Source organism: Numida meleagris, chromosome 1 (assembly GCF_002078875.1).
Source record: "Numida meleagris isolate 19003 breed g44 Domestic line chromosome 1, NumMel1.0, whole genome shotgun sequence".
NCBI classification, from domain to species: domain Eukaryota; kingdom Metazoa; phylum Chordata; class Aves; order Galliformes; family Numididae; genus Numida; species Numida meleagris.
Window position 1 is genome coordinate 120564174 of NC_034409.1, and position 14507 is coordinate 120578680.

The 14507-nt window shown below is 41.6% G+C and overlaps 1 protein-coding gene across 1 annotated transcript in view; it reads left to right on the top strand.

Annotated features, from left to right (window-relative positions):
- Positions 1–13997, top strand: part of GEMIN8 (gem nuclear organelle associated protein 8) — a 28319-nt gene extending 14322 nt beyond the window's left edge. The window contains exon 5 of the mRNA XM_021410271.1: positions 12400–13997. Coding sequence (XP_021265946.1) covers positions 12400–12656 — 257 coding nt within the window. The 3' untranslated portion in view covers positions 12657–13997. The remainder of the gene's footprint in view (positions 1–12399) is intronic.

A 14507-nucleotide genomic window follows, 5' to 3' on the forward strand; every position in this document is an offset into this window, starting at 1 on the left:
ATTAGAACGTTCTCTGTACAAAGAAAATATATGTGGCAATTCAGTTTTAGGTCAGACAAGCAGAGCATCATCACCTGTTTTGTATCCGTGCAGTTTCCAAAGCATAAGAGTATACTGCAGTGATGTACCTGGGCTCCACAAAGCTTTGATGAAGAGCCACCAGGCAGACCCCAAGGAATCCCCAGTCTTCTTGTGAGAGCAAGAACAACTTTGAGAAGGTTTGGTTGGGGAACACGTAGAATCTACTTAAAGTGGGAACTGGTGCTTGTAATTTTCTCAAGTCAAGTCTGTCTGCTTGCTTATGCCATAAGCATCTGCAGCTGCTCTCTGTGGTTCCCCTAGTCTTCTCTTCATTCTTTGTCCCTGCAGGGGAGCCTGTGAAAGCAGCTGCAGCTGCTGTGGAAAAGAGCAGGTGAGACCGTGCTGATAGCTCTAGGGAAGTGGTGTAAAAGCCATTCAGTGCTAATCACTGGACTCAGGCAGTCTGTTATGGACTTTTCTATTGCCCTTAAAATTCCTGGATTAGTCGTTCCATCTAGATGCCACATGTGGCATTTCTGGACCTCTGAATGCTTTAAATTAGGAGAGATCTGACTCAGTTTTGTGATGATAAATCTGAATTCGTGCATCTTTAACGTAGTGCACACAACCCTGTAATTGGGCAGTGGCTGTGAATTAAATGTTTTCTAACCCAGTCTTTTTTGTGTCTGCTTAGGGGAGCTATTGTTGTAGCACAAACATTTAAAGCTTTAAAGTTTATAGTTCTGGAGCAAATGCATTGTTGAGGACCAAGGTAGAAATGAATGTAACCACAGTGCGCATTTCTTATTCTCTTTATTTCCAAAATCTGCTCAGAATCTGCAATAGAGTATGGTGCAACAATACTTGTTAACATTTTAGATCACTCTCTTAGAAAGCACACGTCTTGTACAGATTTGCTTGGAGACATAACTTAGCCTTGCAAATTTTAATGCAGTGTTGCTAAAGCCAAAACGTCAGAGGAACCATTTGCTAATCAACGTCTTTCACTGTTCCTCAGTTTTATCAGACACATCAGATAACATTATCAGAAACATCCAGATGGAATTCTTGCCCACTGTAATTAGGGGCTGTGGGTGCTGCATGGACAGAAACTGAGAGTTGAAAGACTTCTTCTGCCAGCTGTTGTAGAAACTCACCTCCTTGCATGCTAAAAATGGAGAGATACAGACAGAGGCTTTTGGGGTACCAGTCTCAGACTTAGGTGGCCTTTATAGAATTCCATCACAACCTTGGACATGTCATTTGGGGACTGGATCCACAAAAGTTATCAAAATGGATGGAATTTGGCATCGTATCCAAAATAATAATCTTTCTTTTCTAACCATACCTTCAAGGAAAAATTCATGTCCAAAGGAAGAGGCATCTTAAACACCTATGTGCAGTGAAATAGTGTCATTCTATCTCTTCCAGTGGCAGGGTTGAGAACCTGTGACACTTTATGATGTGATCTTCTGTAAAGGCCGTCCATTCCAAGAATCTAAGTCATCTTCTGCTCTAGGAATTTGTGTCCAGAGTCCCTGCTTCAGGTTTGGACCTATAATCCAGGGGTAATAGCACTTCCCTGTCTCTCAGGAACATGGAGAAGTTTGTTGATATATCAACATACTTAAGAAAAACTTGTACTGCAAACATATGAAGTACTCAGCATGGATTGATCCAGCTGTTCATCAGTGTTAGAGTTGTTATTTGCCTCCAAAGTACAAAAACCTGTTTATCTGGATGTCACATCTTTCCCTTGATATTTTCGAAGACATATGTCTAAGCTGCCAAAACACTGTTCTGCTATGCACTGAAATCACAAAGACAGTGTAAAATGAAGAACAAATCTTAAATGGGCATTTGTACTGAAATAAACAACATGGGTACTATACTGGTGATTGTTATTGTTCACATTTAGCTGGGTAAGAGTCTCTTCGGTTTAATTTCATTTGTAGTTGCCAAAGCGGTGGTGGTTGCTTTAAAAATCAGCTCTATTTTCATGTGGAAATTAGGGAAACTTTGACAAGGAACGTAAGTTTCCAGAGAGCGTGTTAGACCTCGATTTTAATATGGTTATTCAAATACTACAAAGCCAATATTCTGTTCTCACTCTGTGCATGCCTTGCAGAACACCGTTACTTCTAGGTGCAATTTCTGATGTGGTTGCTGACCAGAAGGGATATGGAAGTTTTAAAATTCATCAGCTGTCATTGCTCTGGGATTTTTGGCCAGTGGTATGGTGAGAAGGAGCCTGAGAAACTGTGGAAGGTTCCAGAGCGTGAGATGTCGTTGTGGTGGTGTGTTGGTGGAGGAGGTGTTGAGATGGCTGTTAGCAAAGTATCTGGCTGGCTTCGGTGGAGTGTGGGGAGAAGTATCTGCTTTTTCTGATCTTTCCATTTTTCAGTAGGTGAAGCTGATGATCACTGATAACTTGCTTTCCCTGCTTTTGCATTCCTTCCTTCATGTTAGCTACCCCCAGGTCCTTCTCCACAGGGCTACTCTCAAGGAGTTCTTCTCCCAGTCTGTATACGTATTTCGGATTACTCCAACCCAAGTGCAAAACCTTGCACTTTTCTATGTTGAACGTCATTAGATTCACATGGGCCCACCTTTAGAGTTTGTCAAGGTCCATCTGGATGGCATCCCTTCCTTCTAATGTGTCAACTGCACCACTCAGCTTGGTGTCATCAGCAAACCTGCTGAGGGTGCACTCGAGCCTGTCATTGATGAAGATGTTGAAGAGCACCAGTCCCAAGACCGGTGCAGGACACCGCTCATCACCGACTTCCGCCTGGACATAGTGCCATTCACCACAACCCTCTGTGTATGGCCTTCCAACCAATTCCTTACCCATCGAATAGTCCACCCCTCAAATCTGTGTCTCTCCAATTTAGAGATAATGATATGGTGGGGGACCACATCAAAGGCTTTGCAGAAGTCCAGGTAGATGACATCAGTCGTCTTTCCTTTGTCCACCGATGCTGTCATTCCTTCATAGAAGGCAATCAGTTTGGTCAGGCACAACCTTCCCTTGGTGTAGCCATGCTGGCTGTCTTGCATCACCTGCTCATCCCTCATGTGCCTTAGCATGTCTTCTAGGTGGATCTGTTCCATGATCTTCCCAAGCAGAGAGGTGAGGCTCACCGGCCTGTAGTTCCCAGGGTCCTCTTTCCTCCCTTAGGATTTTACTCTTAACAGTTCTCCTTATGTAAAATCTTCACTTCATCAAGTCTCTTCAGTGTTTCTTTCACGTGGTAATTGCCCCATTGAAGTCGCAGAAGGGAGACATGAAGCTCCTACTTGACAAGTGTTAATAACTTTGTAAAAGCCAGGATGCCAGAAGCTGTCTTTTTGAAAGGAGACAGTGTTTATACCTCTGCTCCAGCAAGGGGCTCTTGAATTATTTCTAGTGTCAAACATTTCTCTTTTGCAGAAGGTATGATAGGCACACGTCTGCAGGTTTTCTCTGGCATATTTTCATCTTGTTGTTGTTGTATTTTTCCATACTGGGCACAGCAATTTAACCTCGTGCATTTAAGTAAATATAATTTAATTTGTTAGAGCAATGAAATGATGCTAGGTAAAAGGCAAGATTACAAACAGAACTAGGTATTTATTTTGTGTTTTGTTTGTATATGCATCCTGGCATTGCTCTTAAACTGTTGTGATGACTTTGAAGTCCTAATTTGTTATGGTTTTTTTAGCATAGTAGCAATGAGAAACTCAGAAGGAAAGTGAATTTCCAAAGTTACCCATCGGCCCTTTCTTTTACAAGTTTTGCTTTATGTGCTGATTTCTTTAGTTCCAGATGTCTCTTACAAAATTATTGGTCAGGCAACACCCTGTAGGGGCTTGTGTTTTTTTATACTAACAGCATGGAAAAAAATGCATATTTCCTTCTCAGATTAATTTTATCTGGATTGGTGATTGTTAATTCTGCATGGCTGCAGTAACACTAACTTCTGGACCTGCTGGTGAACTGAAAGGTCTGTTCATAGTCTGACTGTGCATTCTTTCAAAAAATTGGTGATGTAGGCATAGGTTGCTTTCAGAAGTCTTTGTTTTGATAACTTAGCAGATTTCCCTGCGTATCTTACTGAGCTGCTTTGCCATATCATATCGTAGAACAAGCTTGAATCCAGCAGTATAGTCTCTGCCTGGAATCAAGGAGAAAATGTAAGTGTGAAGTTCTAGTGTGCAAGTTTATTTTAAAAGACTCATACAGGCTACTCTTCTTTGTTCCCATGATCGCACCAAACATTCAATTTTATTTAGCTGTTGAGCACTCTATTCATTACAGAATACTTTCTTCTGAGTGTGTGTGCCTACTTTCTATTCAGGACATATGTAAAGCTGGTAGTGAAACTCATGTTTCCTCATTGTTTTGGTTTGCTTTTAAAGAAGCACTTCTAATTTTGTGTATTTCTTTGTTCGATCTACTCCGGCTGTGCCATGTATGTGTGTGTATATATGGATACAGTTATATATAGATTTAAGTAATCCTTCTGTTTACTCTAGCACTGGTGTCTTTGTCTGGCGTCAGCACTGTTGCCATCAGCGACAGATTGGAGTTGTTTGGGGGATGGGAGTGCAGAGTCAGCTGGTCTGTATTTAATCTTATTGCTGTAGGCTTGATCCGTACTGGAGGCAGCTGCCAGTGCCTGATCCTGTATTAATTTCTGCCTGGTGGTCAGCAACCTCATAGCTTTTTAATTCGGTCAGATGGTGCAAATGTATACTCGGGATGCCTTGGTATCTCTGGTTTGTGTGTTACGGTGCTCTTACCGTGAGCGTGCTTGTGTGTTTTGTGCTCTCTGTATGGTTATCAGATGCACACATATCTGATTGAGAGCTACATTCAGAGCATTCCAATTTCTAGGGCAGACTTCCGCTTGAGCTTCCATGGAGCTGGCAGGTTGATTCATGTTCAGGGGTTTTGCTTCAGTTCATTTTCTGATAACCATTTTCAGTATCTCTTCTTAAGGGTTTTCGTAGAATCATAGAATGGCCTGGGTTGAAAAGGACCTCAAAGATCATCTAGTTTCAACCCCCCTGCTGAGTGCAGGGTCAGCAACCACTAGACCAGGCTGCCCAGGGCCACGTCCAGCCTGGCCTTGAATACCTCTAGGGACGGGGCATCCACAACCTCCTTGGGCAACCTGTTCCAGTGCGTCACCACCCTCTGTGTGAAAAACTTCCTCCTAATATCTAACCTAAATCTCCCCTGTCTCAGTTTAAAACCATTCCCCCTTGTCCTATCGCTATCCACCCTCGTGAACAATCGTTCCCCCCTCCTGTTAATATGCTTCCTTCAAGTATTGGAAGGCCACAATGAGGTCTTCCCAAAGCCTTCTCTAAGCTAAACAAGCCCAGTTCCCTCAACCTTTCTTCATAGGAGAGGTGCTCCAGCCTTCTGATCATCTTGGTGGCCCTCCTCTGAACTCGTTCCAAGAGCTCTGCATCTTTTTTGTGCTTGGGGCCCCAGGCCTGGACGCAGTACTCCAGATGGGGTTTCACAAGAGCTGAGTAGAGGGGGACAGTCACCTCCCTCTCCCTGCTGGCCACTCTTTTAATGCAGCTCAGAACATAGCTGGCTTTCCGGGCTGCCAGAGTACACTGTTTTGTGGTGGAAGGTGGTAGGAGGAAATAAAACAAAAGTTTATGGTCGTTTAGCTGGATGGTAACCAGTGTAGCCTACTGCTAGTGTAAACATGGATGTGAAGGCTTGTATTGTTTCTATCTAGGAGCTTAGGCAGTTTGTTTTGGAGACTACAAGACAGCCCTTCTTGGTTTTTAATCCTATTTGTGGAACAGAAATCAGCTTTTTTAATCTCCAGTTAACTGTGCAGCTTTCGTCCAGTTACTTACTCCACACATTTCAAAACGGTGTGAGATAATTCTTCATAATTATGAGGTAGGGAAGCATTAGGTTTCTTTTGTAGCATAATTACACTGAAGCATGATGTGGATAATTAACGAGAGTGGTAAGTACTGTTCAGTAGCAAACCAGGGAGTGGAAAGCTATGGTTCTAACCTTACTTCCTGGCTATGTATTCATCTTGATTTCAAAGTTAGCATCTAGTCACTTGTTGTCTTAGTAAGTGATCTTGCCCTGTTTCCACATAAGTTTCTTCTTTGAAATTTGTAGAAGTCTATTGTAGGAAAGAAGCTATCAAACTGAGTACTTTAGACTTGCAAAATCTGTTTCCTGTTCTGACAGCCTGTTGCTACTGCATCTTTCTTAGAGAGTCACTTGTGTTCCTTAGCGGTAAAAGCAGGAAATAGTCTAAGTTTTCAGTCAGACTGTGGTTCAGCAAATGTTTCTTAGTGCCAAAGCCAGGTTAGGTCATTTTTCTTCCCAGCCCATTCGCTTCTGCTCCAGTGCTGCCATTGTAGTTCAGCTCATGGTGCCAAGACACTGAACTGTATCAAGATTAAATATATTTTTGGTGGGATGCACCTGAGACAGTTGTACTGGCATCTTTGAGGGGCTTGGGAGCTGGAGCATGCAGATAAGGAGAGAAAGAGAGAAGCAAAAACTGCATAAGCTAGTTTTGTAGCTGAGGAGAGAAGAATGTCTGTAGAACCACGGTTTCAGCCTGCCAAGGAATCACATCTGCTCTTACTTCAAAGCCTGTAACAGAACATTTTCTTTTTTTCTGGAGAATATTGCATTGCTTGTAGATATATGTGGTGAAATATTCAATTTATTTTAACTCATTCCCTCCTCAACTAGCAGATGGAAAACATGTCAGCGTAGATACTTGGGTTTTTAATGCCTTTGTCATTTGCGGTGGCTCTCTTTCACAGTGGTTGTCATTCTGATGACTGGGAGCTTATCATTGCAGGCAATTAGTTCCCCCAGAAAGTCACCATTATTCCAGGATGGTGTTTTCAAGCCGGCTACATGATTTAACTGTGTAAGTTACACTGCTGGTGTAGTAAGATACTGTCTAGCTGTCTCCTCTTCTCTGAAGATCAGACTTACCTTTAGAATGGTGAGGAAGAAGTTACCTTGTGTCATGTCATGTGGAATTCTTTTGTTACTTTTTTTTTTTTTTTTTTTGCAAGGGGAAAGTTTTAAATTTAAAAGTTTAAATGTATGTCTGTTTTTCCCCAAACCAACTCACAGCTAGAACAGGGCTGTTCATACTGTCGTAAAATCATTGCTCTCTTCTTTCGGTACATTTCTACGATTTCTGTAAGTTGCTTGGTGAGGTAACCCTCCAGCAGTCAAGACCATGCTGTTTTCAGCAACCCAGAATATTTTATCTTTACAGATGTGGGGGCAAGTTGCGATTACTTGCATTTCTCGTGTTCCCACCAATGGACACTCCTGTCCCGTAAAGCTTTGCACTTGGTAAAGAGTAATGATTGAGATGTCAGCTTTCTAATAATTCATGGCTCTGAGAGCTCTGGAGAAATTAAAATCCGTGAATATCCTGTTGACAAATCCTTAAATTGAGATCCTTATTTTGTTAGAATTTCGTTAGGTAAAGATTTGGGTTTTCTTTATGGTATGCCTGGTTCATACAACTGCAGGCATAATGAAATGGTCTGATGCTATCATTTCAGAGAAACCGTGTAACTTCACTGTAGAGCTATTTAGTTTTCTGGGGGAGCTGAAGAATCTGGCATTTTGCATTGAGAAGCCTGTGTGGGCAGAATATTTAACACAGCAGATAGGCTTGTGGGAAGTGGCATTCAAAGGCAGGGAACTAGGAGTCTTTAATCAGTAGAAAAGGGAAGTGTTTTTAACGCTGTTAGCGTGGGCTGCTCAAGCTCGGCTCAGGTAGCATTTAAGACAGGATGAGAAAGCTCAGAAAGTGCACATGCAGCAGTAACAAAATCATTAATCACTTGAAATAAGCAGACAAATATGTGAACAGGGTTATAGGTCAAACTGAAAGCATGGAAAAAAAAAAAAGCAGAATCGAGACTGGGAAAGGTGAAATAATTCCTTCAAGAATAAGGTGCTAGATAAGCAAGAAACTGAAAGTCAGTGGAGGCTGTGTGACATACAGGGCAGGCAAGACCTTGGTCTTGTGCCGTAGCTGCCATGGTGCGGGTCAGCATCCAGGAGCACAGCTGGCTACAAGTAGTGTGCACCCAGAGAAGTGGGAACAGAGGGAGCTGCCTTGTGAGAAACGCCATCAGATTGCGTGTGGTCACTGGGCTACAGCAAGCTAAGGGCTGGACGTATAAATATGAAGAGCTAAAAATGGTACAAGACACCACAGGATGCTGGGTGTGAATTTTTCACTGCCTTCAATGAAAATTCGACATAGATAATTACTGTCCTTGCTTTTATCTCCTCTTTGTGTTGAAAAGTCTCTTCATGAAGCCGTGTCTCCAAATAAGGGAATTTACTTGCCTTCTGGTTTTGAGATTTTTTTTCCTTTTTTCTGTTTTTTTTTTTTCTTTTCATAAGAAAAGGATGAATTCTGGAGAAGTTTTTTGATTGCTTTTTCATCTTCTCACAGAATACTACAAGCAAAGAAGAACGACGTGTATCAGACTTAAAAGTATACAGTGTTCTTCTTTTTATAAAATAGGAGGAACAAGACCTCTGAGTTTCTGAGAGCCTGTAGGGAAAATTGCTTACATCTTGAAGAGCTTTGGTCACAGTTCCACAGAACGCGTGCAAAATGGTATTTGTGTGCATATGAAACCATAAATACAGTGAATAGCCAAGGTGTTTGTTACTGTTTATCCTGCTTTTGGCAGCCCCTGAGCATGAAGGTCATTGTCTGCATTCATTCACATTTCTTTCACTTAGTATATGCAAAATTAAAAGCTGATATCTATAGCAGGAGAGAAAAATTGGGAGGAAAAAAACCTTCTTTCAAAAGACCTAGAATCACTGATCATGTCCCAGAATGCAGTTTGAGTTGGGTAGAGATCTTGGTATTCTTGAAAGATGAAGAAAAGACTATTTATTGTGCTTGGAAAAAGGTGTCTGAACTGCTTTTGGCCAGGTAGCTATGGCTTCCCAGCAGAAGTGGACTTGGTGAGTTACTTCTGAAAATTGCTTTGAAGGAGAGGAGAATGTTTGGGAACAAACAGAACTGGCTGGTCAGGAAAATGCCAGCAACGCTTATCCTTGGTATGGCAACCAAGCAGTGCTGCTGTGGCGTGCCTGCCTTTTGACCATTTGCAAAATGCTTTTTCACAACAGGGGGAAGCGACGCTTGCCAGTAGTTAAAGCTGAATGCTGTGAAGGAAGGCACTGGGGTTTTTTTTAGCCTGTGTGAAGTGGAAGGAGAAACTACTCAGAGTTGTGTAAAAAATTATTTGTTTCACATTTATTGCTTGGCAGCACAGTGACAAATTTGGAGTGTGGAGCTCAGATTTGATAATGAGCTGGGAACTTCACTGCTGTGGGCTGAGAATTATTTTTTTTAATAAACCTTGCTACCTAATTCATAAATACATGTTTCATGCTTCCTTCAAAGAGATTCTTCCTTCAAAGAATAATAATAACCTACAACCTCTCGCTGTAGGTTATTATTACTGTAAACAGCTTACAGTTGTTCCATTGGTTTTTTCCATTATCAGAGACTTATTGCCATCTTTTTGAGGAGACGGTAGCTGCAGGTAGCACAAGTTGCATTGTTTTGAAAGTAAATTTTGAGGTAACAGATAGAACGCAGTCTGACTGGAAGTAAGGGGAGTTCTACCTCCCTGCCCAACGAAGGTAATTAGTATGCTTCTCAACAGGACAAAACTTTCTCGGCCATCTTCCCTTTCTTATCGCAATGTTTGGCTGGAAATAACCACTTTTGTAAAAGCAGTAGCTTACATACCCATCTTATTCCATGGCTTGTCTTTCCATGATTGCCATGATACCAAATGGTGCCAGCGCTGTCGCTTCTCACAGTAGAACCTCTCCACAAATAACTGATGGGAAACTACATCTTCCAAGCAACTGCAGTGGCATTACTAACAACAACTGCCATATTCTGTGCTCAGGTTCAGCCTCTACAATTAAAAGCTGCGGGTAGCAGACTTCTGTCCACAGCCTGTGCCCAGACTCTCCAAAGCTCATTTTTAGATCTAGAACTGTGTAATAGAGTCACTCTGGGAATGTTTTAGCCAGTTGCTGTGGAATAGTAAGTTAGGTCGGAAAGTTAATGGCACTACGTGTGATTAGTAAAGTGTAATGTAAAATGTATGCTTCAGAGGTTCATTAGGTAATTCGGAGAATGGAATAAAAATTGGTGGTATTATTTTGATTGTTAATATCAGGATCTGTGGGTTTATGAACCACTCTGTGCTTCAAACAGAGATTGATGCACACTAAACTGTAATCCACTCATCTGTCATAAAGCTTCTGCTAGAAACGTATTTAATTTCCAAAGAGAAGGATTCATTATATATTTCCAGAGAAATGAATTTTTAAGTGTTGTTGAGTGCAGTGAGCAGTCACAGAGCATTCTCAGGTGCATGAGGAAGCACCTGTTTCTAGCGTGCAACTACAGAAGTAATCAGTGACAAATTTCTGTGGACAATACAGAAGTAGAAGGAATTGTCTTCATGGCCCAAGAGAGTCAACAAATACGGGTTCAGTTCATTGCCCTGCCAGAGTTTTGCTGTATAACCTACAACAGGAGATGTTTTTCCAGCATAGATTTTTGGGGTTTGTCTAAGTATATTCAGTGTGAGTTGCATAACTTGCATCAGGTTTGTCCTTTGAGCGTGTTACCTAGTTGTGGGCAGCCTGGTGTCCCACAAAGTTTGTTTCAATGCAATGTAAGTGACTTGTGCCACCTGAGCCGTAAGCCTGTCCTCATGGTGCTGGACTTAATTAAGACCGGTGGTTGAAATAACCTGACACCAAATAAATCTGGCTCTTCCAGAAACACACGCGGACCTCTAATGTATGTTTCCTCACGAGTTCTGGCAATGCAGCACGCTTTGGGGGTGTGCCCGTAAAGGAAAAGCACTGAAATAGAAGCATCTCTTTGGAGTAGATTGCAGGGCGGTTGGGCTCAGTGATCTCCAAAGGTCCCCTGCAACCTCTATGATTCTGTGGTTCTGATAGCCCCTCAAGCACTGCTGCCCTTCCTCTACCAACACAAAATGGTGGAAGTGGCAGGACAAAAGCTTTCCCTGTCCCTCTCTTAACAAACAGATGCCAGAATTGAAGTTTCTTCTTACACTGTTGAAAATACTTATTTTCTGTGAATGACGTATGGAGGATAATTCTTTTATTAAGTCTGACAGTCAGTTGGCTGCTGCATACAGGGCTTTGCAGCGTAACAGTAAAGTGCAGATGTTTGACGTGGATATGTCAGGATACTTAGTGTTGGGTTAGAGTTTGCAGATGTCCTGTGTTTGGTAGAAGGTCAAATCTCTCTCTGAGGAAGTAGAGAAGAGGTCCATAGCACCAAGCACTGAGAATTATGTCCTGCGTGTGACTTAATGCATCTTGACCAGTGGAATCAGTCCCTCTTGTTTGTTTGTTTTTAAAAAGTGTTTGTGTTATTAGTGTACCATTCCTGGGATGCAGTTTTGGGAACCATCATTTGCTATTGGTAGGTGAAGAAGTTCAATACCTGCCAGGTGATTTTCTTCATCTTGTAGAAATGTTTCCTATTAGAGAGGAGTCTTGTACATGCTTTGTTTTAACTGCATAGAGCACATTTATTCATCAGAATAGCACCCGTGAAGTGAGGGTATCCTTATGCATGCAAAAATGATTTCTTGCTTCAGAATTGGGCTTACCAAAAAGGATTTTTGATGGCAGATTGGTCCAAGTGTTTCACTTCTCTGAACTGTTTTGAATCCTCTTTAAAAGATGTGGTGCAGGGATATGTGTTAGCTGTTGTTTTGTCTTGTGTTTAAAGCAGTGACAGTAAGGCTGTCAGTTTTGAACTTTGCGGGTCGTGCAAAATGGATGAGGTTGGCTAGTTTGTCTAAACACAATGCTTACAGCTGTGTTTCATTGGATACATTTGATGGCTGACACTTGCGTGACAGTCTAGTTTGTTCATTTTCAGAGAGTAGTAACTGATTACATTTTCTCTTGGCCCTGGTTCAGTTAAAGTTGCACTGTCCTATGCATTGTTTCATTATCTCAGCTGCTAAGTAATTACTTTGGAAACCAACTCTCAGGTTTTTTTTTTTCTTTTCGGGTCTTGTGTACATTAGGGAAGAACTGAAGCAATGCCAGTTACTACTTTTTATTACTAACAGAGAGGTTTTCTGTGATTCCAGGATCATCTTCCCTTGAAGAAGTTGTCAGCACCCTAAATGAGTGGATCTGGGCTGTCTAGACCCACCACAGATTTGAATGTGTAATATTTTAGAAGTGAAAATAAAATGTGATTGGGTGATAGCTGACTAATTTCCATCTCTTGTGTTTCTGTTGTCTAGGGAGACAGCAGCAGCTGGAAGCTGAGCAACAAGAAATGTACGTGGAGGCTGATCGAGACCTTTACAGAAACACGAAGCGTTCTGTGGAGCCACCTGCAGAAAGACCTGGGGAGAGAAGAATGGCAGAAATGGAGAAACTGTATGGTGATGAAGCTGCCAAAATCCTAGCTATGGAGACTGCCATGCAACTTACCTTTGATAGAAATTGTGACAAAAAACAGCCCAAATACTGGCCGATTATTCCCCTCAAGCTGTGAGTACCTGGACTGTGCTCTGACCTGGCACAGAGCTTTAGGGACAGTTGCCTCAAGCTGTGCTGCTGAAAGAATAAACTGCACATTTCAGTTTTGGATGGGTTTTAGGGCAGGGGCCAGCAAGGATAAAGTGTTTTTTGTGCCCTGTGTTCCTTTTACATTGTCTGCAGGGATGGTCAGAGTCCATTTTGTATGCATACTGTTGCCAGTTAGTAAAAGGAAGAGATAGCAATATAACTGTCTGAAGTCAGTTTCACTCATTTGGTGTCTGCCTGCCTTGACCATGCTTCTGAGAAATGTGGCGACATCTATACCTTATGAACTGGAAAAAATTAAAAGCAATTACAAAAAGAAAAAGACTATACAAATTGTCAGCTCTTTCCATTTAGGAAAGTAAGTAGTCCTATTTAGTCTTATTTAATATAGCAGCGTTTGGATCCAGTTTAATACAACACAGCTTGAAGTGTTGTGTCCACTGGCCAAGACACAACATATCAAATTACTATTGCCTGGCCATTTGAGTTCATTTTTCAAATGCATACAATAAAGCAGGAAGTTTTTCTTCCAGACTGATGCTTGTCTGGCAGGAGTTCAACTCTAACACAAAATTAGATAGGAAGATGTTTTAATGAAGGAGGTGGGGAGTTTGGGGGAGAAGCTTGATGTGGCCCTGTCTGTTAGAGATCTGTCCAGCAAAAGAGATCCTTAAGAGGACAAAATGCTTTTTGGGCCAATGCCAACGATTATTTTCACCATTCTAATAAAAACATCTTATTGGTTTGAAGCTTGAAGGAAGATGTGTCAGTCTTTAACTGTGAAGCACTGCTGCTACATACCACTATGTACTGAAGAACTGTAGTTTGTGTTAAGTAGTATTACCATGCCAGAGCAAGGGAGCAGCACACTGTTATAGTTCTGACAAACATTTGTGTGCCTTTTTTCACAGCAGAGAAAGTCACAACTGAAATCAACTTCTCATGCCCATTGTATTTGGTGTTCCTGCTACAGTCAGCTGTACCAAACCAAATCTGAAGTGCAGTTTGGAGACTTTGTTTCCACTGGTAGTTACCATGTTTTTCTAAATCAGCCTTTTTAGTTCAGTTCCACCTCCTTCACTCTTTGTTAGGTGAGAAGAGATGGAGTTACTGAAATTAAATGTCCCCAGTGTTCAAGACTTGTTACTGATGTGATTGATCTGAACAACTTAGGCTTGACAGGCAAGGGAGACATGTTCTGAATTACAGTCCTTCATTTGTCTTCACTCTTGTTTTTTGGTGGATTTTGTCAGAAATCTAGTATTTTGTATGGACTTCCTTGTTGACCAAATAAATGCTCTTCATAACATATTGTAATTTATTTAAAACAAAAACAAAAAAGCAAACAAAACTTCCATACTTCTGCACTCCAGTTCTCAGATTCTAAAGCCTTCTTTTTGCTGCTGTGTTGGTTAGAGGGAGTTGCATTAAAACCAGTCACAATTTTAACGTAGTAAGAAGCACGAAGAGTGTTGACAGGACTTTCACAGATATGCCAGTCAATACCATACCACAGAGTATGGTGCAAAATGAATGGCAGAGCTGTTGCATCTGCTGGGGGAAAACCATGTCCTGGATCACGTGCATAGGTTTCTCTGTTTCTCTTTGAAATGTTTCCATTGTGGTGATGATGTCTCCCCTGTGCAGTACAGTGAAGAAGAAAGAAGGGATGCATAGGACTGGGCTGTTCTTAACTTCAACCCAGTTCTTACCATGTATGTTTCTGGATCCAACTGGTTCTGCTAGCAGAAGCTGAAATTCTGATCTCCTAAAGTAGTTGTAGAGACTCCGTACAAGACAAACATTGAATTCCTTTCTC